The 14,785-nt window shown below is 45.5% G+C and overlaps 1 protein-coding gene across 1 annotated transcript; it reads left to right on the forward strand.

Annotated features, from left to right (window-relative positions):
- Positions 1-475: 475 nt before the first annotated feature.
- Positions 476-14,149, forward strand: rnf223 (ring finger protein 223). The gene is made up of 2 exons (XM_021565685.3): positions 476-842; positions 12,157-14,149. The coding sequence occupies exon 2, from the start codon at positions 12,256-12,258 to the stop codon at positions 12,973-12,975; it is 720 nt and encodes a 239-aa protein (XP_021421360.1). The 5' UTR covers positions 476-842; positions 12,157-12,255; the 3' UTR covers positions 12,976-14,149.
- Positions 14,150-14,785: the final 636 nt, after the last annotated feature.

Genomic DNA, 14,785 nt, shown 5'->3' on the forward strand with positions numbered 1-14,785 from the left:
TCTAAAGCAGAAGGGACTGCAATGAGCTTGTTAATTTACTGTCAATGAGAAACGCAGTCCATGAGAAATGTGTTAGGACAGTACAAACCCATTCATATGCGCTGAGAATCTTATACTATTTTATAAGTGCGATCACACACAGTAGATGGGAAGGCCCTGAGAACAGTTTGATAGGCTGGGTGGTATCCAAACACTCCCAACCTTACCTTTCATAGGGTAAGAGCAGTGACAACATTTGATTTGATTGTCGCAGTGTGTTTTTGCATGAGTGTGTTGGTGGGATATAAGAGAGACAGAAAGAGCAGGAGAGAGAAAGAGAGGAGAGAGGGAAGGAGATGGGGAGTAAGGAAAGGGAGTGTAAGGTAGAGAGGAAACAATGTGTTGGAGTCTCCTTAGCCTATCCCTCTCCCCTCCCCCTCTCCCCCTTGTCCTACCCCTTCAGACGCTCCCTCAAGGCCACCTTTTTGTTCCCCTGCCTGCAGTGTCATTGACATAGAGAGCTGAAAAGGGAGTCGGCAGAGTAGAGCAGGTGATAGACGACAACGGACAGAGATAGAAGGACCCCTGGGCTTATGCAAACACCTCATGCTACTGTGAAGGTTTGTCGGAGCACACCTGCAGCTTGCTTGACTTCCATTCGTTATTGCTTCCAATGACCAAGGAATACTGTAGCTGCAGAGTGATCCCCACAATTCACACCTCCTCCGTGGGACCCCCCCCAGTCGTCCAACTTGGCCTGAAGACGTGTTTTTTTAGTCTACAGAAGGAAGAATCGATCAGGAAATACCTGTAATACACTAGAAAGAGAAAGAGCGTCATCTGACAATATTTTCACTATACAGGTAAGAGGAAACCTCAGCAGGTACTTTAAAACTTTTGTTGACCTTAGCTTAGTTGACCTTAGTATACAGTGCAAACATATGAGATTGTCCCAACTGGTACAGGATAAAACATGTTGTTTTAGATGATGTTTTCACGTGTGGATCAAGTAACTTCATATCAGAGCAAGTTTTTTGAGCAGAACTGTATGCTGTTGCACACCTCACGTTTCTGAGGATCAAGTTACGTTTACTTTAGAATTGGAGAACAGGTAGAGCAGCAATGGAAAAGAGAAAGGCAGTTTAACTGTCTATGCACCAGCTGACCTCAAAATACACACAGCTGAAGAACACAAAGGTCACGCTCCGGGGTGGACAAGTCATCTGGCATTTCAAGCATTTTGGGCCAGATATGGGCTGGTCAATTTTTAGCCGAAGTGGGCATGTAAAAAAAAATGGGCTAAATGATTATTATCTGGCTAATAATGGAGGTCTCAAGGAATAAAATGGGCTGGTGTGGGGGCCTCAAGGGAAAACAGTTGGCTGTTGTGGGGGCCACTAAGAAAAAAAAAGGTCTGTTGTGTGAGAAATTCCAGAGACGATTTCTGGTCCCGGTCCGCCTCTGGCTAGTCAGTTGAAAACAACAGCTGCTGCCCGAAAAAGTAAACACATAACTCTACCTGCTTTGCTTCATAGAATCGTAGGCACTGTAGCCTACTGCACTTAGCTTAGCTTACCATTTAAAAAGGACGACTTGGTAACACTTTAAAATAGCTTTAATGAATAAGCATTGATAAACTATTTATAAACTGTTAATAAATACGTATTTAATTCATTGTAAACATTGATTCACAATGTATAAAGATTTATTCATGAAAGACATCAAATGTTCCCAATGACTTTAAACAAGCTAAGATTCCACTTTGAGAATCTGAAAAACACAACACTTTAACAACACAAAATATCTCAGCTCAGGCAGCATGAATAGATTTGGAGGCAGTCACAAAACCGGGTTACTCGGCTAAAATGGCGATAGGGTGAAAACGTGCCGCTGATATCCAAAGCGGTTCGTATAGATAGAGACAGGGCAGGCAGGGAGGGAGGGTTCAAACTTCAGGGAGCACCAGTCTGCAAAACAAAGGCTCTCCTTCCTCATGTTCCTGTGGTAGATAATCAGGTCCGACTTACCCAACAAAGATTATATTAATGACTAACTGTCAGTGGTCCCACACACTAAAATGTGCCCATAAGCACTGATATGTGGTTGGTGTTGTGGTTTGTTGACTGTTAAATAAACCTGATTGTTCCAGCTAGGAGTTAGGGAGGGTAAGCTGATCTTAGATCTGTGCTTTGGGGGTAACTTCTACCTGAAGTGCAAACAGTGGATTGGGATCGTGGGAGGTTAACAGTGGTATAACAAGTTTAACAAAGGTTGGAATTAAACCCATAGGCCACAGATATTCTCACTTGGTCTACTTAGTTGATTGTTTTACATTGTTCCCAACATCAGAGCAGTTGCTACATTGTAGATTGCGTAGGAAGTTAGGGGATCCATCAAGACTTCTTTTGGGGGCCTCCAATTGTTTCTGAAATGGTGGTGAGAGCGAGAGCGAGCGAGAGAGAGAGAGAAGACAGGAGGCCTGGGCAAAGGCTGGCACTGCAGGAATGCCAACAGGTAGATGGAGCAATGAGAGGACAGGAAGAACAAGCAGACACATTGTACCAGCCGGCTGGCAGACCTGGGCCCGGACAGAGAGGGGTAGGGCTGCTGTGTGTCAAGGGGGAACACATGCAACCTAACCTCCTCATCACAGCTACTGTATCACCTGTCCTGTACCTACTAGCTACCTACCTATCCTGCATTAGCGGAACACAGGTGTCAATCACACCCAAACCAATACCAGAAAGTATACTCAGTCGCCGAAGTGAAAGGAAACCGCTCAGGGATTTCACAATGAGGCCGATGGTGACTTTAAAACATGTTAACTGAGGATGGATCAACAACATTGTAGTTACTCCACAACCTTGTACAGAATACAACTATTCCAAAACATGCATCCTGTTTGCAACAAGGCACTAAAGTAATACTGTAAAAAAATGTGGCAAAGTTATTCACTTTTTGTCCTGAATACAAAGTGTTATGTTTGGGGCAAATCCAATACAACACATTACTGAGTACCACTCTCCATATTTTCAAGCATAGTGGTGGCTGCATCATGTTATGGGTTTGCATGTCATTGGCAAGGACTGGGCAGTTTAGGATAAAAAAAATACATGGAATGGATTTAAGCACAGGCAAAATGCTACTAGAAAACCTGGTTCAGTTAGCTTTCTACCAGACACTGGTGTAACGGTTTTCTGTATGAGAAGGAGAGTCGGACCAAAATGCAGCGTGTAGATTGCGATCCATGTTTTAATAACCAAACGTAAAACACAAATCAATACAAACACTACAAAATAAAGAACGTAACGAAAACCTAAACAGCCCTATCTGGTGAAAACACATAGACAGGAACAATCACCCACAAACACACAGTGAAACCCAGGCTACCTAAATATGGTTCCCAATCAGAGACAATGACGAACACCTGCCTCTGATTGAGAACCATATCAGGCCGAACATAGAACTGGACAAACTAGACATGTAACATAGAATGCCCACTCAGCACACCCTGACCAACCAAAACATAGAAACATACAAAGCAAACTATGGTCAGGGTGTGACAACTGGGAGATGAATTTACCTTTCAGCAGGACAATAACCTAAAACACAAGGCCACATATATACCAGAGTTGCTTACCAAGAAGACAATGAATGTTCCTGAGTGGCCGAGTTACAGTTTTGATTTAAATCTGCTTGAAAATCTTTATAAAGACTTGAAAATGGTTGTCCAGCAGTAAATCAACAACCAATTTGACAGAGCTTGAAGAATTCTTTAAAGAATAATGGGCAAATGTTGCACAATCCAGGTGTGGAAAGCTCTTAGAGACTTACCCAGAAAGACTCACAGCTGTAATCGCTACCAAAGGTAATTCTAAGATGTATTGACTCATGGTATACAATACTGGATGGCTAATGGCTAATGGTTGTGGTACAATAGTGGTGGTGCTATAACACTATCTGGCTGTTGATCAGACTGATGGTTGGCTGGGTGACTTTGAGGCTATGGCCAGAGGGAGGTCCCTGTGGAGGGTGCCCATCCTGACGTCTGCGAAAATCGGGAATAACAAAGAGCTCAGTGTCCATCCCTAGTACTGCCTGATGAGAGTCCCACATAACTGTTCCCCACTCACTAGAAAGATGCTTTCAACAGCTGGGCCTCATTCAGCCGGTGCACAGCGTTTGTGAAATGCTCAGTTTTAGATCATGTCGGTTTCCTGATCGCCCTCGTAAAAGAGGTTTCTTAACTCAACGGTCTTTCCTGGTTAAATAAAAGTGAAATAAATTATATATTTGATGTAGAACAAAAAAAGCCTCTGACAGGAAGAATGAACAATCGTGTCAGCTCTATTCATAACATTTCTATCTACAACGTTATCCTGATGAACATTGCCCATTGGATGCAAGAGGATGCCTAATGACTTTACAGTGGGTTTAGTTGGTAGTAAGCAATGATATACAGTAGCAGTCAAAAGTCTGGACACACCGACTCATTCAAGGGTTTTTCTTTATTTTTTACTATTTTCTAAATAGACAATTTTTTAAATATATTTTTGTTATGTTTAGCTCACACAATATAAGTTAAAAGTATGCATTAAAGTGTCTATAGTAGAATACATGTATCAATGTAACGGTCTCCAAATCCTGATGGCTGCATGGTGGCTTCAATACAGCGCCCCAATATGTCCGTGTTTCAACTACAGACTTTTTGTTGCCCTGGATACGCCCAGAGCAGCCACACGCCTCTGCGGTAGAAGGGAGCTGTGCTAAAGCACAGTTTGTGAGACAAAAAAAAAAAAGAAAAAAAAAGAAGCTAATTCTCATTTTGTCTGTCATAGTTGAAGTGTACCTATGATGACAATTACAGGCCTCTCTCATCTTTTTAAGTGGGAGAACTTGCACAATTGTTGGCTGACTAAATACTTTTTTGCCCCACTGTAGTTGCTGTCACAAACTCCAAATTGAACATAGTTGTCACATACTATATGAATATTCATATCCCACAGAGCAAATATTTTCTGTATTTACATCATTCTTATAAATGCTGTTTTTAAGATCAGGTTTTTGTTTGGTTGACCTCATTTTTGTTGTCACAGTATTCAATTAAACTGATGAATGTAGATTTTGATATCAAAATGCATTTGATAGGATGATTTGGATTGGGACCGATATACAGTTGAAGTCGGAAGTTTACATACACTTAGGTTGGAGTCATTAAAACTAGTTTTTCAAACACTCCACAAATTTATTTTCAATAAACTATAGTTTTGGCAAGTCGGTTAGGACACCTACTTTGTGCATGACACAAGTCATTTTTACAACAATTGTTTACAGACAGATTATTTCACTTATAATTCACTGTATCACAATTCCAATGGGTCAGAAGTTTACATACACTAAGTTGACTGTGCCTTTAAACAGCTTGGAAAATTCCAGAAAATTATGTCATGGCTTTAGAAGCTTCGGATAGGCTAACTGACATCATTTGAGTCAATTGGAGGTTGGATGTTTTTCAAGTGGATGTTTTTCAAGGCCTACCTTCAAACTCAGTGCCTCTTTGCTTGACATCATGGGAAAATAAAAATAAATCAAAAGACCTCAGAAAAAAAATTCTACACCTCCACAATTCTGGTTCATCCTTGGAAGCAATTTCCAAACGCCTGAAGGTACCACGTTCATCTGTAAAAACAATAATATGCAAGTATAAACTCCATGGGACCACGCAGCCGTCATACCGCTCAGGAAGGAGACGCGTTCTGTCTCCTGGAGATGAATGTACTTTGGTGCGAAAAGTGCAAATCAATCCCAGAACAACAGCAAAGGACCTTGTGAAGATGCTGGAGGAAACAGGTACAAAAGTATCTAAAACGAGTCCTATATTGACATAACCTGAAAGGCCGCTCAGCAAGGAAGAAGCCGCTGCTCCAAAACCGCCATAAAAAAGCCAGACTACGGTTTGCAATTGCACATGGGGACAAAGATCGTACTTTTTGGAGAAATGTCCTCTGGTCTGATGAAACAAAAATAGAACTGTTTGGCCATTTTTACCATTGATATGTTTGGAGGAAAAAGGGTGAGGCTGTTACGGTGCGTGAATGAGGACCCAAAAGCGAATTAACTTAAACAGAGCTTCTTTAATTACCAAACATAGGTAGGCTCAGACGGACCGGCAGATTCCGACAGGACAAGACAAGGTTACAGCAAACATGACGACAGTCTGGTTCAGGCATGAAACACAACAAACAAGAATCCGACAAGGACAGGAACAAAAACAGAGAGAGATATAGGGGACTAATCAGAGGGAAAAAGGGAACAGGTGGGAAGAGGGGTGACGAGGTGGTTAGGAGGAGACAAGGCACAGCTGGGGGAAAGAGGGGGAGAAAAGGTAACCTAACAACGACCAGCAGAGGGAGACAGGGTGAAGGGAAAGGACAGAGACAAGACACAACATGACAGTACATGACAGTACCCCCCCACTCACCGAGCGCCTCCTGGCGCACTCGAGGAGGAAACCTGGCGGCAACGGAGGAAATCCTCGATCAGCGCACGGTCCAGCACGTCCCGAGAGGGAACCCAACTCCTCTCCTCAGGACCGTACCCCTCCCAATCTACGAGGTACTGGTGACCACGGCCCCGAGGACGCATGTCCAAAATTCTACGGACCCTGTAGATGGGTGCGCCCTCGACAAGGATGGGGGGGGGGGGGGGGGGAAGACGAGCGGGGGCGCGAAGGACGGGCTTGATGCAGGAGACATGGAAGACCGGGTGGACGCGACGAAGGTATCGCGGAAGAAGAAGTCGAACTGCGACAGGATTAATGACCCGAGAAATACGGAACGAACCAATGAACCGCGGGGTCAACTTGCGAGAAGCCGTCTTAAGGGGAAGGTTCTGAGTGGAGAGCCAAACTCTCTGACCGCGACAATATCTAGGACTCTTAGTTCTACGCTTATTAGCAGCCCTCACAGTCTGCGTCCTATAACGGCAAAGTGCAGACCTGACCCTCTTCCAGGTGCGCTCGCAACGTTGGACAAAAGCCTGAGCGGAGGGGACGCTGGACTCGGCGAACTGAGATGAGAACAGCGGAGGCTGGTACCCGAGGCTACTCTGAAAAGGAGATAGCCCGGTCGCAGACGAAGGAAGCGAGTTGTGGGCGTATTCTGCCCAGGGGAGCTGTTCTGACCAAGACGCAGGGTTACGAAAAGAAAGACTGCGTAAGATGCGACCAATAGTCTGATTGGCCCGTTCTGCTTGACCGTTAGACTGGGGGTGAAAGCCGGAAGAGAGACTGACGGAAGCCCCAATCAAACGGCAAAACTCCCTCCAAAATTGAGACGTGAATTGCGGACCTCTGTCCGAAACGACGTCTGACGGAAGGCCATGAATTCTGAAAACATTCTCGATGATGATTTGTGCCGTCTCTTTAGCAGAAGGAAGCTTAGCAAGGGGAATGAAATGAGCCGCCTTAGAGAACCTATCGACAACCGTAAGAATAACAGTCTTCCCCGCTGACGAAGGCAGTCCGGTGACAAAATCTAAGGCGATGTGAGACCACGGTCGAGAGGGAATAGGAAGCGGCCTGAGACGGCCGGCAGGAGGAGAGTTACCGGACTTAGTCTGCGCGCAGACCGAACAAGCAGCCACGAAACGACGCGTGTCATGCTCCCGGGTGGGCCACCAAAAACGCTGGCGAATGGAAGCAAGCGTACCCCGAACGCCAGGGTGGCCGGCTAACTTGGCAGAGTGAGCCCACTGAAGAACGGCCAGACGAGTAGGAACGGGAACGAAAAGAAGGTTCCTAGGACAAGCGCGCGGCGACGGAGTGTGAGTGAGCGCTTGTTTTACCTGCCTCTCAATTCCCCAGACAGTCAACCCGACAACACGCCCCTCAGGGAGAATCCCCTCGGGGTCAGTGGAGGCTACTGAAGAACTGAAGAGACGAGACAAAGCATCAGGCTTGGTGTTCTTAGAGCCCGGACGATAAGAAATCACGAACTCGAAACGAGCGAAAAACAGCGCCCAACGCGCCTGACGCGCATTAAGTCGTTTGGCAGAACGGATGTACTCAAGGTTCCTATGGTCAGTCCAAACGACAAAAGGAACGGTCGCCCCCTCCAACCACTGTCGCCATTCGCCTAGGGCTAACCGGATGGCGAGCAGTTCGCGGTTACCCACATCATAGTTACGTTCCGACGGCGACAGGCGATGAGAAAAATACGCGCATGGGTGGACCTTGTCGTCAGAGAGGGAGCGCTGAGAAAGAATGGCTCCCACGCCCACCTCTGACGCGTCAACCTCGACAACGAACTGTCTAGAGACGTCAGGTGTAACAAGGATAGGAGCGGATGTAAAACGATTCTTGAGGAGATCAAAAGCTCCCTGGGCGGAAACGGACCACTTAAAGCACGTCTTGACAGAAGTAAGGGCTGTGAGAGGAGCTGCCACCTGACCGAAATTACGGATGAAACGACGATAGAAGTTCGCGAAGCCGAGAAAGCGCTGCAGCTCGACGCGTGACTTAGGGACGGGCCAATCAATGACAGCTTGGACCTTAGCGGGATCCATCTTAATGCCTTCAGCGGAAATAACAGAACCGAGAAATGTGACGGAGGAGGCATGAAAAGTGCACTTCTCAGCCTTCACAAAAAGACAATTCTCTAAAAGGCGCTGGAGGACACGTCGAACGTGCTGAACATGAATCTGGAGTGACGGTGAAAAAATCAGGATATCGTCAAGGTAAACGAAAACAAAGATGTTCAGCATGTCTCTCAGGACATCATTGACTAATGCCTGAAAGACAGCTGGAGCGTTAGCGAGGCCGAAAGGAAGAACCCGGTATTCAAAGTGCCCTAACGGAGTGTTAAACGCCGTCTTCCACTCGTCCCCCTCCCTGATGCGCACGAGATGGTAAGCGTTACGAAGGTCCAACTTAGTGAAAAACCTGGCTCCCTGCAGGATCTCGAAGGCTGAAGACATAAGAGGAAGCGGATAACGATTCTTCACTGTTGTGTCATTCAGCCCTCGATAATCTATGCAGGGGCGCAGAGACCCGTCCTTCTTCTTGACAAAAAAAACCCCCGCTCCGGCGGGAGAGGAGGAGGGGACTATGGTACCGGCGTCAAGAGCTACAGACAAATAATCTTCGAGAGCCTTACGTTCGGGAGCCGACAGAGAGTATAGTCTACCCCGGGGGGGGGGTGGTTCCCGGAAGGAGATCAATACTACAATCATACGACCGGTGTGGAGGAAGAGAGGTGGCCCTGGACCGACTGAACACCGTGCGCAGATCGTGATATTCCTCCGGCACCCCTGTCAAATCACCAGGCTCCTCCTGTGAAGAAGAGACAGAGGAAACAGGAGGGATAGCAGACATTAAACATTTCACATGACAAGAGACGTTCCAGGAGAGGATAGAATTACTAGACCAATTAATGGAAGGATTATGACAAACTAGCCAGGGATGGCCCAAAACAACAGGTGTAAAAGGTGAACGAAAAATTAAAAAAGAAATGGTTTCACTATGATTACCAGAAACAGTGAGGGTTAAAGGTAGCGTCTCACGCTGAATCCTGGGGAGAGGGCTACCATCCAGGGCGAACAAGGCCGTGGGCTCCTTTAACTGTCTGAGAGGAATGTCATGTTCCCGAGCCCAGGTCTCGTCCATAAAACAGCCCTCCGCCCCAGAGTCTATTAAGGCACTGCAGGAAGCTGACGAACCGGTCCAGCGTAGATGGACCGACAAGGTAGTGCAGGATCTTGAAGGAGAGACAGGAGTAGTAGCGCTCACCAGTAGCCCTCCGCTTACTGACGAGCTCTGGCCTTTTACTGGACATGAAGTGACAAAATGACCAGCGGAACCGCAATAGAGACAGAGGCGGTTGGTGATTCTCCGTTCCCTCTCCTTAGTCGAGATGCGGATACCTCCCAGCTGCATGGGCTCAGCACCCGAGCCGGCAGAGGAAGATGGTAGTGATGCGGAGAGGGGGGCGACGGAGAGCGCGAGCTCCTTTCCACGAGCTCGGTGACGAAGATCAACCCGTCGCTCAATGCGAATAGCGAGTTCAATCAAGGAATCCACGCTGGAAGGAACCTCCCGGGAGAGAATCTCATCCTTTACCTCTGCGCGGAGACCCTCCAGAAGACGAGCGAGCAAGGCCGGCTCGTTCCAGCCACTGGAGACAGCAAGAGTGCGAAACTCAATAGAGTAGTCTGTTATGGATCGATTGCCTTGACATAGGGAAGACAGGGCCCTGGAAGCCTCCTCCCCAAAAACAGATCGATCAAAAACCCGTATCATCTCCTCCTTAAAGTCCTGATACTGGTTAGTACACTCAGCCCTTGCCTCCCAGATTGCCGTGCCCCACTCACGAGCCCGTCCAATAAGGAGAGATATGACGTAGGCGACACGAGCAGTGCTCCTGGAGTAAGTGTTGGGCTGGAGAGAAAACACAATATCACACTGGGTGAGGAACGAGCGGCATTCAGTGGGCTCCCCAGAGTAACACGGCGGGTTATTGATTCTGGGCTCCGGAGATTCGAAAGCCCTGGAAGTGGCCGGTGGATCGAGGCGGAGATGGTGAACCTGTTCTGTGAGGTTGGAGACTTGGGTGGCCAGGGTCTCAACGGCATGTCGAGCAGCAGACACTTCCTGCTCGTGTCTGCCTAGCATCGCTCCCTGGATCCCGACGGCTGAGTGGAGAGGATCCGAAGTCGCTGGGTCCATTCTTGGTCGGATTCTTCTGTTACGGTGCGTGAATGAGGACCCAAAAGCGAATTAACTTAAACAGAGCTTCTTTAATTACCAAACATAGGTAGGCTCAGACGGACCGGCAGATTCCGACAGGACAAGACATGGTTACAGCAAACATGACGACAGTCTGGTTCAGGCATGAAACACAACAAACAAGAATCCGACAAGGACAGGAACAAAAACAGAGAGAGATATAGGGGACTAATCAGAGGGAAAAAGGGAACAGGTGGGAAGAGGGGTGACGAGGTGGTTAGGAGGAGACAAGGCACAGCTGGGGGAAAGAGGGGGAGAAAAGGTAACCTAACAACGACCAGCAGAGGGAGACAGGGTGAAGGGAAAGGACAGAGACAAGACACAACATGACAGTACATGACAGAGGCTTGCAAACCAAAGAACACCATCCCAACTGTGAAGCACGGGGGTGGCAGCATCATGTCATGGGGGTGCTTTGCTGCAGGAGGGACTCGTGCACTTCACAAAATAGATGGCTTCAGGAGGATGGACAATTATGTGGATATATTGAAGCAACATCTCAAGACATCAGTCAGGAAGTTAAAGCTTGGTCACAAATGGATCTTCCAAATGGACAATGACCCCAAGCATACCTCCAAAGTTGTGGCAAAATGGCTTAAGAACAACAAAGTCAAGGTATTGGAGTGACCTCAATCCCATAGAAAATTTGAGGGCAGAACTGAAAAAGGCCTACAAACCTGACTCAGTTACACCAGCTCTGTCAGGAGGAATGGGCCGCAATTCACCCAACTTATTGTGGGAAGCTTGTAGAAGGCTACCCGAAACGTTTGACCCAAGTTAAACAATTTAAAGGCAATGCTACCAAATACTAATTGAGTGTATGCAAACGTCTAAACCACTGGGAATGTGATGAAAGAAATGAAAGCTGAAATAAATAATTCTCGCTACTATTATTCTGACATTTCACATTCTTAAAATAAAGTGGTGATCCTAACTGACCTAAAACAGGGAATTTTTACGAGGATTAAATGTCAGGAATTGTGAAAAACGGAGTTTAAATGTATTTGGCTATGGTGTATGTAAACTTCCGACTTCAAATGTATGTAAATATGTAAAAATACATTACATTTATACACCTTACTTTATGATAAAATTCCACCAAATGCTGAATTATTTGTGACTACCGTGAGTGTAATCTCCTTAAATTAGGTCAGAATGTAATCATATTCTGAAGGGAATAACATAATGGTACTCCGCCTGCATGAGGACGTAGACCTTTATGACCTACTGTATAATATGCTCTTGAATGAAATCCTGTTAACCATTTGGGATTATGTACACACTGCTTGATGCTAAAAATAGATTTTACATGGTTTCTGGCCCGTTATTTTTACTAGAAACTATCTGAACACGTCATTAAAATATATATAATCTGGATTTTCATTCATTCTCAGATAATCCACACCAAAAACAAAGAAGAGAAAGGGGGAAAAAGAGGGAGTGCCAATTAAGACCAAAGAAAGAGAGAAAAGGATACAGAACACCCCTTCAAGATGGCGCAGATCCCTCAGATGTGGCACACCAAGGTGATGCCCCAGGAAGAGAATGTGGACCTGGACAAAATGGTTGCTTTTGGTAGCCAGCCCGAGTGCTCCATCTGCTACAACACCTACGACAATGTCTTCAAGACGCCCAAGCTGCTGGAGTGCACCCACACATTCTGCCTGGAGTGCCTGTCGCGCCTCATGGCCATTTCGCTAGGAGAACAGGAAGGAGGCAGCAGCAAGATCCCTTGTCCATTCTGCCGCCACCCTACCCTCCTAACCAAGGAGGGTCCGCCTGCTCTGGCCACCAGCCAAGAGGTACTGTGTAAACTACCCAGCCACCAGCAGCACGAGGAACCTGTGTGGCTTGATGGGGAGAAGCTGTGCTACAAGCGGCCACTGGAAGCCAACCCCGGAACACCCAGCTCCACCACAGCCTTCTGCATCTCCATCGACATCGGGGCCAGCAAGGCAGGTGAGGTCCTTGCTCAGACATGGCCCCAGCACATAGGCTTCCTGGAGCGTCTGAACGGCTGGAAGCGGCTGCTGCTCTTCATCGTGTTGATGGTGCTGCTGGTGGTCATCGTGCTGTGGCCCCTGCAGTGCATTGTCACCACGGGCAATATGCGCTGCATGCCGCGCTCCGTGGGCTCAGGACACGGCTTCACCGCCACCACCGCTACCCCATTCACCAGGATACCCAGTCTCACAAAGGGAGCCTTTAATTAAAAGACATGATATGTAGTAGGCCAGATAACTGGTTCACACGTCCACAGATCGCCAGAGTGCTTATTGAAAAGCACATGGCCAAGTGGTTAAGGCCCACGGCCATCAGTTAGGGGCTCGTAAGGAAGCATTTCACGGTAAGGTCTACACCTGTGACTAATCAAATTTGATTTGATTTGATACAAAAAATACTGAATATAGAACTCAACGGTGAGAGGCACACTCGCATCCAATTGTTTTAACAATTGATAACGGTATGCTCAGTGTTATTTTTCTGACAAGAAAGTTACATATAACATTCATAATGAAATTCATACATGAATTCCAATCCTTGCACTTTGATTTAACTGATATTGTTTGAGATTTTCCTTTATAAAATTGTTATTTTGTATTAAAAATACAATATGTGGATTAAATATGTTGTAATATTCAGACACAATCTGGGTGAAATCTATTCATATCTACAGTATCAGATTTGTTGGCCACAGTACAACAGTATAGGTAATTTTTCTCAAACCAAATCCGTCCGACATTACTTTCACAACACACTGAAAGCATTATTGTCGTGTATCCAAGTCAGAGCAGACATTGAAACTCAATACCTTAGAAACCTCCACTCAAAATGTTCAGTTAGAGAACAAAGTTCAGCTGTCTTATCTGATTTGAAAATAAGAGTATGCCAAAACACAATGCTGAAATTGTAAGTGTATATAAATGTATAGTTCATTGTACTATTCTGATATATATTTAGTTTACAATACTACAATAAATGAAAAACAACACAGGCATGGTCTAGGTTTAGGGAAATATTGCAGAGCTTTGTACAGCACTTACCTAATCAGGATTGACCAGAATGACATAGACATGAATGGTTGGTCTTGGTAGGAACTAATGATTCATGGTGTTTCCCACTTCCTGTTAGAATCTGTTTATTTCATTTGTATTAAATATATTGTTTCTTATTTTTTTACATTACAAAAACAAACATATACATACTAACAACTTACAGACACACACAAACATTGACTACATCTCCTCTGCCCAGACCTGGATGCTCACACCCCCATTCCTAGTGCCTGCATTATTGTTTGCCACTTGGCCTTAAATTGTACCAATTTGTTTTTCCTCGGTCGCCCATGCCATTTCAACATTTGAAAAATAAATAATTTGATTTTCCCATTGTGTCAATGATGGCGGATTGTTTGACTACCACGTTTCTTTGTACGTTTTTTTCAAGAAGTGTGATTCCTGTAAGTATCTTATCTGGGCACACACCATATGACCAGTCAGGATTTTCCCAACACACAACCATTATTACTAACAACAAGGTTGTAAACTGCTTCAAAGGAAAAGTGAACCCTTCCTGCTACAGTAAGGAGTGGCCTTTCCAGTTAGGGGTTCTCTTTTTACAGTAGTGAGTGGTCTTTACAGTAGTGAGTGGTCTTTACAGTAGGGAGTGGTCTTTACAGTAGTGAGTGGTCTTTACAGTAGGGAGTGTGGATATGAGGCTGATAAACAGCTACTGTAGAATGCAATAAAAAAGCTATAGAGAGACTTTTATTACCCTAACAGATATGCAAAGTTATAAGATATAATTGCTTTAGTTTATTTCCTCCTAAAATAATGCATTTCTTCCTCCTGAAAGGAAAATATATGGTTTTATGAAAGGCATGGACATTGATTGGCAAGTCACATTACAGCACACAAGAGCATAACAACAAAAGAGGAGTATAACTGAGTACAGCTAACTAAATATGACATAAGAAAATAGTTGCATTATTTGGTCTTTAGCTTTTACTTAAGAAATAACACA

The sequence above is a fragment of the Oncorhynchus mykiss genome, chromosome 16 (genome assembly GCF_057628025.1).
Source record: "Oncorhynchus mykiss isolate SJ-2025 chromosome 16, ASM5762802v1, whole genome shotgun sequence".
Lineage (NCBI taxonomy): Eukaryota > Metazoa > Chordata > Actinopteri > Salmoniformes > Salmonidae > Oncorhynchus > Oncorhynchus mykiss.

Bases quoted from the DNA above. Each gene is read 5' to 3' on its own strand.
- rnf223 (XM_021565685.3), top strand. From the start codon at position 12,256: ATGGCGCAGATCCCTCAGATGTGGCACACCAAGGTGATGCCCCAGGAA.